Here is a 17,148-nt window from a genome sequence, read left to right on the forward strand (position 1 = left end):
TATATAAAAAAAGAAAGGAAAAAAAAAACTAAAGTAAGAAAATATACAAGTAAAAATATATTAAAAATATTTGTGGAAAATTCCTTGTATTTTTAAATATACCATAAATAATCCCTTATTTGCTTATTATATTAAATAGGATAGAAAGGTGCTCTTAGATTAGAGAATAGAGCATTGAATTTTGATGAATCAATCGACCGTGAGATACGGTGACTGATTTATTCAATCCAATACCCTTGGAGGGTAATGGATGGCAATGCTGTAGCCAATGAAGTTCTAACTGAGGCTCGGCTATTGCAGTTACCCTCCTGCCATGATCAGAGCTTTAATTGCTCAATAACACCTTATATATATATTACACTGTTCTCTACAGGTAACGGGGAAGATGAAAGCATTCTTGCTTCGGCCCTTTAAGCCAGTCCTTATAAGGACTATAAGGCCCTTAGATTAGATTAGGGTTTCGTTTCGAGATAAGCGAAAAGTTCTTTTTAGGACTTCCAGGATAACAAATGGCAATGCTGTAGCCAATGAAGTTTTAACTGAGGCTGGGCTATTGCCATGACTAGAGCCCTTTAGCTCAATAGCACTCTTCATCCACACAGATTGTCTTCATTCAGATGATGGGATAAAGAGTCAAGGACTCAGTACATCGCCCAGTTCTTTTAAGAACTTTAAGATATACGTGCACCTTAGATTGAAAACCCTTTGAGGGTAATGGATGGCAATGCTGTAGTCATAACTGAGACTCGGCTATTGCTGTTACCCTCCTGCCATGATCAGAGCTTTAATAGCTCAATAACACCTTATCCCTACGCTGTCCTCTACAGATAACGGGAAAGATGAAAAGCATTCTTGCTTCACCCCTTTAAGCCAGTCCTTATAAGGATAAGGCACCTTAGATTGCGAAATGTGATTTTTTTTCTTCGTTTAATTCAGTTATAATAAAAATCCTTTGTTCAGTAAAAGCCAGAGATAATAACAGCTTCGAATTCAAATATTTTAACTGATAATTTCAACTGCCTGAAATAATGAAATAATATAAGTTGATTTGTATTCTGAAAATCAATTGCTCTGTAAGTAAGAAATAAACCACTGTTTTTGTTTTCAATATCCTTATGATAATACATTTCAGATCCTAACGTCTTCAATAAATTTATTCCCTATCCTATATTCAGTTGTATCTGAATGGTATTAATTTTTCTTAATATCGGAACGGATCCTTGGATTACCATCGCGTATCCGTCATTTTGAATTACCAGCAGGAGACGAATGCTGCTTGAATCATTTTATATCCTTTTCCGTTTGCTCTTTGTGTTTCGAACTTTTATTATACCCACGTCGGCAAGCAGATACATGTCTCTAACCACAGTTTATTGTTTGGATTTCTCTTACAGGGAGCTTTATCTCCAATGGATTCTTCTCTGTTTTCCACGAAGTTATCTGTATTTTGTGTGCTGCTTAAAGAAAATTTTCTTCCTCCCCACTTTTCCTCTCCTAACCGTAACCAGTCCGTACTCTCTGCATTCATTCTAGCGCTTTACCGGATATTACAACACAGCAAAGATGGCTGTTTTTTTTTTGGTATTGAGAGAGAGAGAAAAAGGTCTAAGAAAAAAATGTCAAATTTAACACCATTGCGAACAGATGTTTAATATGAAAACCCTTTTTCACGAAAAATTTAATTCTTCACGATAATCTCATAATCACAGTTTAATGAATGTAATTATCGGGAGAAAATCCCAGAGATATCTGTTGGCCAAAAGGTGAACTACTATGTATTGTTCTATTGATATGAATACAAAAATCATATAATCTGAAATGATAAAGCACAGTTAGCGAACAAGAAAGAGTCTCCTTACTTAGTATAATTCACTTATTTATACAACATTTTTGTCCTTTAAGGACTAGCTTAAAGGGGCAAAGCAAGAATGCTTTTCATCTTCCCCGTTATCTGTAGAGGACAGTGGATAGTGTAGGGATAAGGTGTTATTGAGCTACTAAAGCTCTGGTCATGGCAGGAGGGTAACAGCAATAGCCGAGCCTCAGAACTTCATTTGCTACAGTATTGCCATCCATTACCCTCCAAGGGTATTAATCACTGCATCTCACGGTCGATTCCCAACATTTTTGTTCTTAAGTTTTTAAAAGAACTGGGAGATTGACTGAGTCCTTGACTCTTTATCCCGTCATCTGAATGAAGAAAATCTGTGTGGATAGGGTGTTATTGAGTTAAAAGCTTTAGTCATGGCTGGGTAACGGCAATAGCCGAGCCTCAGTTAAAACTTCATTGGCATCCGTTACCCTGGAAGTCCTAAAAAGGATTCAAAGCTAAGGTAAATTCGCTTAGTCTTCCTCAACATTTTTGTCCTTATAAGGACTGGCTTAAAGGGGCGAAGCAAAAATGCTTTTTATCTTCCCCGTTATCTGTAGAGGACAGTGTAGGAGTAAGGTGTTATTGAGCTATTAAAGCTCTGATCATGGCAGGAGGGTAACAGCAATGGCCGAGCTTCAGTTAGAACTTCATTGGCTACAGCATTGCCATCCATTACCCTCCAAGGGTATTAATCACCGCATCTCTGATTATTACAATCCTTATCCTTATAAGGACTGGCTTAAAGGGGCGAAGCAAGAATGCTTTTCATAATCCCCGTTGTCTGTAGAGGACAGTGTAGGGTAAGGTGTTATTGAGCTGTTAAAGCTCTGATTATGGCCGGAGGGTAACAGCAATGGCCGAGCCTCAGTTAGAACTTCAATGGCTACAGCATTGCCATCTGTTAAGGTAAAGCCGTCTCTAAAAATTCGGACGATCCCTTGGCCACTCAATCGTGGACGAAAGACCGTCCATCTCAGCGTTGGCTCCACTCAGTGATGTCCTTCCACCCACCACCACCACCAAGCAGAACCGCTCATATTCCGAAGGAAAGCATGCACCGACAAACCCCTCACCGGAGAACACTTTCCCAGGAGACTCAAATTGCTCCCTTAAGGCAAAAACCTTAAGCGAGTGAACTCAAACTCTCGAATCTCTGCGCCCCAGGGAGTAACAGCAACAGCCGAGCCTCAGTTAAACTTCATTGGTACAGCATTGCCGTCCATTACCCTCCAAGGGTATTGGATCACCGCATCTCACAGTTTTTGTCCTTAAAAGAACTGGGCGATGGACTGAGTCCTTGACTCTTTATCCTGTCATCTGAATGAAGAAAATCCGTGTGGATGGGGTGTTAATGAGCTAAACGCTCTAGTCATGGCTGGGTAACGGCAATAGCCGAGCCTCAGTTAAAACTTCATTGGCTACAGCATTGCCATTTGTTACCCTGGAAGTCCTAAAAAGGACTTTTTTTTTAAGCCACAGTTTTTGTCCTTATAAGGGCTGGCTTAAAGGGGCGAAGCACTCAATCGTGGTTGAGTGCTTCGCCCTCAACCACGATTGAGTTGAGGGCGAAGACTCAACCAAGAATGCTTTTCATATTCCCCGTTACCTGTAGAGAACAGTGTAATATAAGGTGTTATTGAGCAATTAAAGCTCTGATCATGGCAGGAGGGTAACTGCAATAGCCGAGCCTCAGTTAGAACTTCATTGACTACAGCATTGCCATCCATTACCCTCCAATGGTATTGGATTGAATGAATCAATCACCACATCTCACGGTAGATTGATTCAGCCAACATGACAGCTTAGTTCTTAAAAAAGAACTGGGCGATGGACTGAGTCCTTGACTCTTTATCACGTCATCTGAATGAAGAAAATCTGTGTGGATGGGGTGTTATTGAGCTAAAAAGCTCTAGTCATGGCTGGGTAACGGCAATATCGGAACCTCAGTTAAAACTTCATTGGCTGCAGCATTGCCCTTTATTATATTATTACCCTGGGAGTACTAAGGACTTTAACCACATATCATGACAGCTTATTTCCCATACAACAGATTTAATAATTTATATATAAAAGCGTTTTAAAGGTGTCGGAAACAATGGTTCACGGGTTTATATGGCAAGAAGTGTTAACTTCATATGAAATGTATTTTTCGGAATGTTGTGTATATTACTTTTTTTTATTTGAGTGAACGCTAATTTCTTTTATAAACAATTGAGTTTTAGTTGGTCTGTCATTATATAAGTGAAGAACTTCATGCTACTCAGAACACTATTAGGCCCAAGTAATTATTCTAAAATTGTTCTTTTGGCACTTTCCCAAAGTGCTTAATAGCTAGTTGAATACTCCGTGAACATTCTTAACATCTGTAACAATGGATAGAAAGAGCGTATTGAAATCAGTAAACAGTAAGAGCATTGTTCATATAAAGCAAACATACCATTGAAGACAGGAACTAATCCTTATTTGATTACACCAGTCAACATCAAAAAGTTCGGGTAAAAAAAGAAAGTTACGCTTCATAAACATCAGTAGTTTTCGATAAATCCCGCTCTTCGGTTGCATATAGTTAGATCACAATAATAAATAAAGGTTAATAATTATGGAGAAAAAAGTGGTTGTTTTTTTAATGATGAAAACTGGTTATACTTTATTTTAATAAAAAAAAGATATATAGGTTTCTCTTAGCAGAAACGAACCAAGACGAAAGAGGTAATCAATTGCTGAAAAAGTGATAAGGGATTCTAAAATTTCAAAAGCGTCTAGCGTATAAACATTAGAGGCGCGCGCACCACACACACACACACACACACACATACACACACACACACACACAGTCTCGTTTGGGCGCGCGCTATACGGGATTATGGCAAGAATTCATCTAGTTCCAAAAAGTAAGATTAAAACAGCTTGCTCCAAGTCGCGAACAAATAACTTAGCTGGTTGGATGTTGCCTGTGCATCCCCGTTCTATAACTTTTCTCAGAACCCTCGATGATAAGCATTACTTGTCAAAAATCAAGTCACCATGACCGGTGTTGAGGAGGGGAATTGCCTAAGCGGCGCGTTTATTCTTTGCTTTTCTTCAACTTGGCGTTTTTCGCCCGCTCTTTCTTCCTCTCTTTCCACTATCTCTCTCTCTGCCCGTTCGTCTTCAATACCCCCCCCCTTTTCGTTCTCCTTCTCTCTTTCTCTCTCTGTCCCTTCTGGCTCAGCGAAAATGACGCATGAACAAGGCAGTTTTTATGGATCTTTTCGTCTGAATGCTCTGGTGGTTCCGCCGACGGAGCCGTACTACTCACGGAGACACCTAGAGCTCTCTCTTCGTCCGCTCGTCTCCCCACCGAGGCACCCAAGCGCGTGACGAACACGTTGTGACCCCGACAGACTCGGTCGTGTTGTCCTGTTCTCCAGAGAAGACGACGACGCCTTCTCCGTGTCCCGTTGGACACAGGTGACACGAAATTGTTGCAGGATCACTTCCGACAATGACACACACACACACACACATACACACACACACACACACGAAGGCGGAGGTTGCGTAGTGGCGGGAGGGCTAACGGCGGGGCTTGTGCGTTGTTTTATTCCGTACATAAACTAGCGGCAGAGACAGGTCACTTAATGAGATCAACTACCGCATAATTAGATAATTAATCTACTGCTGCCGTAAAGGTTCTAATTATGGGGGTGTGCGTGTGATGAAGCTCCTGGGCGCTCAAGCTAGCACCTTTCATGGCTTTCGGATATTACTTCCCAACTTTAAAGCTCTTCAAAAGTTGGGAAATCTTGAATATCCTCCTCTTATCTGATTGTTTTAGTCTCATGTGTTGTGCTCATAAATGCGCTAGAGTAGAGTTGGAATTTCGATAAATAAATACGCAGAAATTATGGACGAAAAAGTCGATATTAATGTCTAATCGCTGGAAGCAGGTTAAAATATAGAAAATATTATTATTATTATTATTATTATTATTATTATTATTATTATTATTATTATTATTATTATTATGAGATATGCGTGGAGGCATACAATACTGTCATTACGTCTAAAACTTTCACTAGCTATAGAATAAATTACTTATGAAATAGGGTGAACAGCTTAAAAAAGTAATATATCGTATTATTTTTGGATTAAATATATGCATTTAATATTTATTTCAAAACAGTTTTATTAAAATTCGTTTTTTTAAAAATCCGTCATCACCTGCACTTTCCAGTTTTAACTTCAAAAATTCTTTATTTAGAATTTGACTAAAATAATTTATTCTAAAATCAACCACTGTTGAAGCTATAAACCTCGTAATTTACAACTACTGTTAACGAACAAATGTACCTGCCATTGTAAGTCATAAACTATTCACTAGATGGCATTGGTATTGTATTTGTTATGATCACAATGAAAGCCCAAATGTCGAAAGCTTTATTCTGATCTTTAACTTATGGTTTTAACATTCTTAGACCGAAATAGAAGACTGACGGACAACGCGCCTAATTAATAAAGATAATATACTGTCCTATGATCCTTAGTTTCTTTAGCCATATGTTTGAAGGTTTTAACAGCAAGATAATTAAAATGTGTTATACTTCGATGGCGAAAGTGATTCTCTTTTAAATAAGGAATATAGTAATTGCATTTTTGGAAATAAATTTTGAAATAATTCACTTTGTTCGATTTTTTTTTCCCTTTCCCTGTTCTTCCTTACAGAACTATGGTTTTGAGCAGAAAATATTGTTTTGGATAACTATCGTTCGCAATTCTTTTTTGCAGGAAGCATTATTATAAAACAGGAATATATTTATAATGACTTCAAATTAATCATAATAGTTACCGAAGCAGTTACTATACTACCATACTACGGCAGATAAGAAAAATGAAATGCTGTGTTAAAATTGCCAAATATTTAATAAACAATATATTTTTGTTTCACTAACATAATTATATTTATAACAATAATTAATAAAAAAATTTTAATTAAATAATTTTTGAATAATTTAAGAAGAAAAAGATAATATTTTATACACCTAAATATTTTATATATCATTTTAATTTATAAGATATATTGACGGTTTTATGCAAGTGTAGAAAAGGAGAGATTAGAAGGTATTTAATCCAATATCCTTGGAGGGTAATGGATGGCAATGCTGCAGTCGATGAAGTTCTAACTGAGGCTCGGCTATTGCTGTTACCCTCCTGCCATGATCAGAGCTTTAATAGCTCAATAACACCTTATCCCTACACTGTCCTCTACAGATAACGGGGAAGATGAAAAGCATTTTTGCTTCGCCCCTTTAAGCCAGTCCTTATAAGGACTATGCAAGTGTAATTCAGGAATAAAGAAATACATTGTTTCAGCCGGTGATAGCGTTTAGAGTTATGTGGATGTAAATTTAGAAAGAATATTTACTTTCTTAATCAGTAGTACTATTTCTATGACACACGAAACGAAGGTTTTTGAGTTGCGGCAGGAGGGCTAACTGCGGGGCTTGTTCACGGTTTTTATTATATTATGAGACAAATTGTTAAATGTTTTATGAATTCCTTTTCTGCATTTTAATTATTATTATTATATTATTATTATTTTATGTATATATATATATATATATATATATATATATATATATATTTTTTTTTTTTTTTTTTTTGTGGAAATTTTGAGCTGAAATTTTCAGAAAATGCTTATATAAATACAAATTAGAGTAAAGTAGAGCAAACCGCAAGGAAATGTTATCTTTTGCGAGAAATAAGACATTGCCACCAATGATTAAAAACTCTTTTAGCACATAGGTAAACGGCCAGTCTTACTCTAGAGACCAAAGGTTGTTTTCTTGCTGCTTAAGGTCTTTAGTAAATAAGTAGTGACGTCGCAACTGATAATGCAAAAAAAAAAAAAAAATCTAGCATGTAAAAACCATGGCACCTATAATGTTAATAAATATAAAAAAAAATAAAGAAAAATATTGATTTTATGATAATGGTTTCTCTTATATTCCTTTATATTTATATATATATATATATTTAAGTTGATCCCATACACGATAGGTTGGTTGGTCAATCTATAGTGCGTTAGTAGAGTGAATGAATAAAAAGTTAATGAAAAAAAAGAATGAATAAAAGGGGAAAAATATTTATTCGCGTTAGATTTTGAAGATCTGCGGATTGGGTTCCTTGGGGAACATATAACAGGGGAGACTGTTTCAGAGGACAGCAGTGGAAGGAATAAAAGAAGAGAAAAACAACTTTGTTCTGAAATTTTATAATAAATATTACACGACGTAGCTTGGTATCAGTTCCTATTTATTTTCTTTTTAATAGAGTTATGTGAAGAGTTTATTTTTATTTATTTATTACATGTTTTCTTCTTGTTGAATTAAAATATTAAAGTACTATTGCTCCGAAATAACTTTCATGTACAGCTCTTTCAATAATGATACAAAACGCTACATTAGAGGAGGTGATTGCTTAAAGTTATTTCGTATATTAAGTATTAAGGGTATTTCGTGTCAAATGACCACGTTGTAGACTTACGTTGGTTTGGTTTCTAGAAATAGAAATTTGAAAAAAATAGAATTTTGCATTTGATGTTTGTACACGATAACTCCTTATATGAGTATCTAGTCGTTAATTAATGCATGGCACATATTCTGGGGCGTTTATATTTGGCGTACACTATCAAAAGATTCACTCAGCCGGTTTTGATCTTTCTTGTGATCCATCAGCGGTAAGCTAGATCGGTAGAAATGGTGAATCCAATAGAGTAACAGAAATTGTAGTTTACTGTTGGAGTTGGGTTAGGTTAAATTGCGATAGAAACAAATAAGGCTGTGAGGCTAAAGTATGTCTTAAATTGTGTGTTCTCCGGTTGGTTTGATTATTTTGTGTTTTTAGGAGGGAATCATGGACAGCATCTAAAATTTTAGATCATTAGAATTTCTTCTTTCAACATTTTATTGCATTCTTTTAGTTTTAATTACCATGAAATTGAATTAAGAAAATTAAGATCAGCGTGATCTTTCTACTATGAACAGAAGTCAAGAAAAAAGCAATTATTCGAAATGAAAACACAAAAAGTTCCCATCTTTATTCAATTTTTGATCATGCTGAACTTCTGACAGAAGATAGCTACCTTGAAAAGTGGCTTGAACCTTTTTTATCTTCACAAATATATTACAACTAATCCAAATTTCATTTGAAAACAATATTATTATTATTTTTCTTAATCATCTTTTCGATCCAAAATTTTAATCTTTCCAAACAGAAAAAACGATCAGAAAAAGGAATTAAGCAGTTAAAGGATAAACACGAGCGAAAGATTCAGAGCTAAAAAAGCCTCATGGCCTTAGGTGCCCACAGTGGTAATTCTAAACACCTTAACCGAAACATAAGAGAGCGAAACTCTCGAAACTCTGCGTCCCATTTTAGTCGCCTCTTATGACATGCATGGGCTACAGTGGCGCCATTCTTATCCCGGCTACCACATGGGGAACATACAAATATGCTTACTTATTTGTATGTTATTTGATGATGATGATTTATCATCATCATCAAATTCCTGATATATACCCTCAAGGTGGGGGTGTACAGGATATTATTATGATAGTACTACATGAAAAATTTACATCATTACTAACTTCCTATCTACAATTTTCCTCCAAATCAGTCTGTTAAATGTCAAGACTCCAATATTATCAGGTCTTATATTTTTGTCTTCTAAGGCACTTTTTACTGTATCAATCCACCTATATCTTGGTCCTGAGAAAGATTCTGGGTCTTTTCCCTGCCAACCTGGCAGAGAACACTTGTTTTGCTAATCTTATTTCACCCATTCTGTTTAAGTGACCATACCACCTGAGATTAGCTCTGCTAACGCATTCCTGGATGCACAATGTCAAGTTCTTTCCTAATATCCTCGTTTTTAATATGATATTGCCATTGATGTGATATTGCCATTGATTGCCAGTTCACGCCTCTAATCTTTCTCAGGACTCTCATATCTGCGGTCTCTAGTCTTTTTGGTCAAGTGTTTTACTTCTGACCCAGCTCTCAGATCCATAAGTTAAAACTGGTTTGAACACTGTCTTGTATACAGCTAATTTAGTGTTCCGACTAATTTCTCTCTTATTCCATATGAATTTATTCAATTGACTTCCTATCATACCAGCTTTGTTGATTCTGTTGTCTATTTCCATATTTAATTTACCATCTTCACTAAAAATCGTGCCTATGTAGCTGAAAGGTTTTACCTGTTCTATACGTGCTCCATTCAAAATGCAGTTGATATTTTCAATGTTTCTGCCTATTTTCATTGTTTTTGTCTTTTTTAATGCTAACCTTCATACCATATCTATTACAACAGTTATTCAATTTAGTCAGAGAATCTTGTAGACTTGTAGCGGATTTATTTAGAAGTATAACATCATCCGGATAAAGCAAAGAGCTGACATTAACATCTCCAATTTTGATATCATGTTTAATACCACTTTCCTTCATAATGTGATCCATATAGATAATAAATAACAGAGGGGATAATGTACATCCTTGTCTCACACCAGATTTAACATTAAACCATCTTCCTGTACATCCTTCAATTCTAACTGCCGACTTACAACTAAAACAGACTACGTATTGCTTGATATAATGCCCCATTGAACACCAAATAATAACTGTAGCGTATTGAATAGCTTCTCTCTTGGCACCTTGTCATATGCCTTTTCCAGATCTACAAAACTTAAATACAGATCTTTGTTATATTCCCATGATTTCTCAACTGTCTGTCGTAAAGTGACAATCTGATCCTGACAGCCTCTATTTGGCCTGAATCCAGCTTGTTCTTCACCAAGCTTCTCTTCCACAATCCTTCTCAACCGTTTCTCAAGTATACTTGCATATATCTTACCAGGAACACTCAGTAATGAAATGCCTCTGTAATTCTCGCATTCAGTTTTATTTCCCTTTTTATATATGGCTACTATGGGAGCTCTACTCCAATCATCTGGAATTCGTCCCTCTGTCCAGGCCTTCTGAACTATGCAGTGCAGCCACTGTACGACTTTTATACCTCCATACTTGAGCATTTCTGGTCGAGTATCATCTACTCCTGTTGCCTTTCCACATTTCAGGCTTTTAATGGCTTTTTTTTCTACTTCAAGTATGGATATGTATTCCTGACGGCATGCCTGGTCAGTGGTTTTTACCACTGTACTGTCATCACTGCTTGGTTCATTTAGTAGTTTTTCAAAGCAATTACTCCATACTTCAAGTTCTAATTCCTTTTACAGCACTCTTTCCTCCGTTTCTGAGCTTCTTCAACAACCTCTAGAATATCTTGCCACCTTCTTGATATTTATTTTCTATGTTCTTGCCAAAGTCCTCCCATGACTTTTTTTAGCCAGTTTTACAGTGTTTAGCTTTCTTACATTTGTCTCTGTATTCTCTAAGAGCACAAGCTGACTTATTTGCCAGGAACTTTTGATATGCTTTCTTCTTTTCCTTCACTGCCTCTTTAACTTCCTGTGTCCACCATGGAGTTCTAATTTTTCTATCCTTGCAGACAACTTCACCACATGCCTCTCTAGCTGAATCGATCAGGGCTTTCTTCAAGGCTTACCACTGAATCTCCAAGGTTTGATTCCTGTTCTCAAACTCTTTCATTTTTTCTTCAATAATCTTTGTGTATTTTAGTCTACAGTTCACATCTGAGAGCTGCTCAACTTTTATTTGCTTTAAAACTTTCTTACATGTTATTCTTTTGAATATGAAATTCAATTTTATCCTGCTCAAGACTAAATAGTGATCACTTCCAATTTCAAATCCTCTGTACACTCTGGTGTCCTGCACCAGGGAGAAAACATCACTATCAACAATAAAATAGTCAATGAGACTTTTCTTATTCCTTGCCTCTTCTCTCCATGTGAATTTGTGCACATTTTTATGTTGGAACATGGTGTTAATTTATATATTTACTATATTATTCTAAATTGGTGTTTTCAGTTATGTTTGAAAAAAGATAATTTTACAAAATATTATTTAAAAAAATTAAAATATTTAAATAAAAATTATATGATCAATTTTTTTAATATTGGCAAAGTTTAGTTTTTTATATATTTAACTTTTTGGAAAAATCTTCAGCTTTAAAACCGAATAGCCTCATTTATATGATATTCTTTGAAAAAATAAGTTTGTATCTTGACAGTTATCTTTTATTTTTTTTTTTTTCAGTAAGCTATATTTACGTTTAAACAATGAAACTTACGATCTTTAATATAAAATAAGTTCTAGTGAAATTCCATTACCCTCCCTGGGTACCCATTTTAGTTGCCTCGTACGACATGCATGGGCATGTCGGTAGAATTGTTTTGTAATGTTATGGAAAATGTCGATTCCGATTAGCTAAGTTGCTATTAGCAATACAAATGATTACATATTGTCATATGCAGATTTAGCAGATGCATTATGGGAATAAAGTAAAAGTAAATAAAATATGAAAAAAAAAAAAAAGATACATACATATTTTCAGTCATTTAAAAGAATTCTAAATTATTTAAAAGAAAATTTTATTCAACATTTTTAGAGACACCAATATAAAAAAGGTATATTGGTTATTTAAAAATGAATCCAAACAGTACATTTTGAGAATTAGCTGCTCTTCAACGCTCTGTGCTTTATTGTTTATTGTCTTCATGGTCTTGTGCTCACTTGTGATGACTCCATTGGGATTGTCTACCGCCATCTGCAGCCACTTTAAGTAGCTACGAGCAAACTCTTTTAGGTATAATTCATTTGCCATTGGTAATGGGGAAAGTATTTCATTCTCATCCAAAGCAATAACAACCGAATGTATGCGGATGTATGCTTCAGGTGTCTTGGCCTACTTTTCATCAGACAAAGACTTACACGAAGTTCCCCAAGTTTGCACTGTTACTTGCATAGTTGAAACTGTAATCCCACCCATTAATTCAGACGGATCATTACGTTGCGTGTCACGTCTTCACAATTCGACAACAAACCAGTTGACTGGATGCTAATATCGTTGCTTCGACCTCTTTAGGGGAGCAAGACAGAAACTACAATGTGTGGACCATTAGGCCATTGTATGGTAGTCTGAAGCAAGACCGATCTTGGCAGTCCTATTTCACGCTCGACAGGTGAGACCAAGGATGGGGGGAGGGGGGCACGACTGCGCCGTACATGACCTAAGAGTACAGAAAAGAGAGAGAGAGAGAGAGAGAGAGGGAATGGATGGGCGGTTAGCGACATTTCTGGCTTTGATGTAGCACGGCGTCGTTGGTGCGTGACAGAAGTAAGAGGAGGAGTATTTGTTTCACCAGCACTTGCTGGACCATTAAAAATGGCTAATCTCTGCTAGCTAAAAGACTGGGAGAGGAGCTGGTTATAAGTGCTTGCTTCCATCACAAGGGCATTGGTTGTCTCTAATCTCCGGGCTCTGATGAAGATAAATGCGGGGATTTTGCAGTTCAAAGACTACTCTTATTACTGCGAGATTTTTCTTGTTCAGTCTTCCTTAAGAATTGTTACTGCTCTAGTGAGAAGGGCCTTTCATTCGCCCGGAGCTGTCCGCCTGCTTGTATTGTGCGTTTGTGAACTCTCGCCGCTTTAAATGTAATCTACAGGCTTTTCTTTGCTAGAGGAATGAAATTTAAATTTAAACGCGGAAAATACTCCCGAGGCGTTGCACAGGACCTATAGCGATACATGGGCGTGTGAGGTAACTTGCGGAATTAAAGGGCAACGCCATTTTTTTTTTTCATTCACTTTTTTAAAGAACAGTTGGGTTGTGCACCGTATAATGTGTGGTTTTGGAAAATACAGTTATTATATTTAACGTTCATCTTCAGTGTGTGTGTGTGTGTGTTGTGCTTTGTACTCACTCCTCTCAGCTACAATTATCCAGTTTTTCAGAGTTTACTCCACATCTAGAGCTTCCAGCGATAAAATCTTGCGATCAAACACTTTCATTTACTTTTACCGTTCTCATCAAGTAAGAAATATGCAAGGAATCTACACTTAAAAGATTTAAAATATATTTCAGATTTTCAATTATTGAGTATTTAATTAAAATAATTTATTTCTAAATGAAATTATATATATTTGATTAAATGTTTAAAATGAATGACAGTATAGTATATTACAATTATTTTCAATAAAATAATACAGTTTATTTGTTTTAAAAATTTGTTTTTGAACTAATATTTAGCAATCGGTCGATAACTAAGGATACTGCAAAAATAAATAATAATAATAATAAGTTAATATCTAAATAATGTAATTCTTGATTGGAACTTTCTGTTACTGCGCATGACTGTATAGGGAGTCATTTTAATTTGTTTAGTTTTGCTTAAACTTTTCTTTGATTGGATAATTTTCTTCATAAAAATGAGTCAATTCAGTTTTTTTCCCCTTCATGTTTGGGTTACCAACTTTTCATTAACTGAACTAATTCGAAACTGTTAATTCTAAAGTTCGCCTTTATGTTCACAGAATAAAGAAATATTTAAAGCAAATACACAATAATCATTGGAATACTCGATTTGTACACCATATGAATTTGATTTACTTCTTCGGCATATAGCACTATGACATTATTGAACAATTATACATAATGGCTTGATATAACTAGACATCATGAAGAATCGTGTTATTTAGAAATGTTATTTTCTTAATTATAAATAAGAATAAAAAATAAAAATATTTTACAATTTTTTATTTAATTTTTTAAATAATTAATGATGTTGAATTTTTATTTGGAGATTTAAAATACACCTTTTATATTAAATTATATAATTATAATATATAAACAACTGTCTAATTCCTCCGATTTCGTGAGATTGAAGAAAAAGTCCTTTTTAGGACTTCCAGGGTAACAAATGGCAATGCTGTAGCCAATGAAGTTTTAACTGAGGCTTGGCTATTGCCGTTACCCAGCCATGACTAGAGCTTTTTAGCTCAATAACACTCCATCCACTCAGACAGATTATCTTCATTCAGATGACGGGATAAAGAGTCAAGGACTCAGTCCATCGCCCAGTTCTTTTAAGAACTCCTCCGATTTCGTGTTGGATTTGTCCGAAATTTCTCTTAGTATTGTTCCTTAAATTATCTTCTAAATGAGAATTTATACAAATATATACACATTAATTAAATATGTATGGAAACTGTCTAAATTATCTATAATTCATTTACTAATATAAAATTCATACTTATATTTATATATACAATAAATAAACACTATAAATATCTAAATTATTTACAAAATATTATTTATTATAAACAGAAACTTTTTTTTTTGCAAATTTATAAATACAGAAATTGTTTACAATATTATTTATTATAAATACAACTTATATTTTTACATACACGTTACCAAAAGTTTGTAATTTACATTTGTATGTATAGCGATGTCCAAGTTGACATATAAGCACGCACGTGTGTGTTTATTGATTTGCTGTAGATTCAGAGCTTTTTTTCAGTTCAGTTATACTTCCTGTAATTTCAATTAAATGATATACTCGTTAAACTACCAGTTTGTTTGCGCATAGGAGAATGCATTTAGATGTCTGAAATACTTTAATTTGCTTTTTCTACTTTTTAAGTGCCATTTCTATTTCTGTTTCCTAATACTACGTTTGTTTCACTTGTGGAATTATAAAAATAATAATTGCTTGCCTTTCTCTTTCTTTCAGCAACAGCATTCGGGAATCGCCCACCTCATGGTTCGTATAGTTTTATTTTCTCTCATTAGTTGTTTAACTTACAATACTGGTATACCTTTTACTGCTATTGCTAACCTTTTCACTTGCTAGCTCAACTGTGACGTCATTTGTTTCCTTGGAAACATCTGTGGAGTAGATAACTTACTACCATTCGCAAAGCTGAGTGGAGGTTTGATCTGTTTTTTTTTTTTTATTTCTGTATTCTATTTGTTTACAGACTCCAACGCCCGATAAGATAATTTGGTATCAGCAATCTTTAAGAAAGAAAATTGGATTTTATCCGCCGCGAGCTTCGTTACATTGTACTGATCTTTAAGTTATCTCCAATTTCTCCTTTTAAATTAGAAAAAGGATCATATATGTGAAACAAGAGATGTACCTCATTTTGTGTCTAGAGGGACTCCTTTTGCCATCAGTAATTTCTATGAGGTTGGCGCCTTAACTTTCTTTTATGATAACAATGAAGTTTTGTAATAATCCAGTATCAGAGAACAGATAAAATTTGCTCTGTTCCCTTCGGATAATGCCTCTACAAATGGGGGATGTGCAATTTACTGGTTGCATCCCTATTTGCGCCATGGTTAGTATACATTTCCTCGGCCTGTCTACCCACTCTTCCATTCCCCCTTAAAAACAGCAATTGCAATTATGATGGCTAACAGGTCGACAAAGAATGAAAAATGAAAGCAGATTGTTCCAAGTCGAACTGAGAAGTATTGTCTTTGTTATGTTGTAATGCCTATCCTTCCTCTTTCTCAACATCCTCTAATAGTGTAATAAACATATTTTTCCGATCTGGTTGGTCGAGTGGAAAATGTCTGTGCGTTTCACAACCTATAAGTTGTGGATTTCAAATCTCTCTTCGACATAGATATATTGGTAGTGTCTTTTAAGTGGTAGACGATTTGATAATTTGGTTGTTTTGAATTTACGGCCGGAGAGAGTAAGGTTATGAGGGCATTTTATACTGACTTTTAATTAATTTTAATTTTATTAATTAAAAGGCTATCGTTGATACCACTGAGTTACGGAAATTCTTGGTAGATGAAGATCATCGCCCGGAATGAAAATACCACCTTGAATTGACTTCCTAAAAATTATCTTCTTTGGTTTCTAGGGGACAGACTTGGATTATGCGTAATTTTTAATCCATCCACGGTGGATTAAAGATGAAGTATAAGCTATGTAAGCTTAGGACCAGAGCCTCTGTAGCTCAGTCGCTATCAAAGCCCTTTGGTCGGAAAGACCTGGGTTCGATTCCCGTTCATGACGTGAAGAACCTTTATAGTCTCTTTATTTGTGTGGGGGGGTTTCTCCCTTTCCTCAACAGTCCCATAGGATTGGTTGAGCCCTCCTAATGAGGGATTAAGTATGTATTTTATGGCTGTAGATCCGTGTGTGTTCACAGGCTGGTTTGCCTGTTCTGAGAGACGAAAACCCCGGGTTTGTGAAAAACCCCTCTTCCTCCGTATGAGACCGTTTAACTCTCATTTCACCCGGAAACTCGGATTTTTCGTCCTTCAGAACAGGCAAACCGGCCCGTGAACA

General features: G+C 35.5%; 1 protein-coding gene across 4 annotated transcripts in view; it reads left to right on the top strand.

Annotated features, from left to right (window-relative positions):
- The window catches only part of LOC150101862 (transducin-like enhancer protein 4), a 271,453-nt gene that overhangs the window by 171,772 nt on the left and 82,533 nt on the right, over window positions 1-17,148 (top strand). For all 4 annotated transcript variants that reach the window (XM_090400931.1, XM_090400928.1, XM_090400930.1 and 1 more), the window contains one exon: window positions 15,571-15,600. In XM_090400931.1, coding sequence (XP_090257057.1) covers window positions 15,571-15,600 — 30 coding nt within the window. The remainder of the gene's footprint in view (window positions 1-15,570; window positions 15,601-17,148) is intronic.

Source organism: Typopeltis vanoorti, chromosome 11 (genome assembly GCF_054136105.1).
Source record: "Typopeltis vanoorti isolate ZY-2024b chromosome 11, IOZ_Tvanoo_1.0, whole genome shotgun sequence".
In the NCBI taxonomy this organism is placed as follows: domain Eukaryota; kingdom Metazoa; phylum Arthropoda; class Arachnida; order Uropygi; family Thelyphonidae; genus Typopeltis; species Typopeltis vanoorti.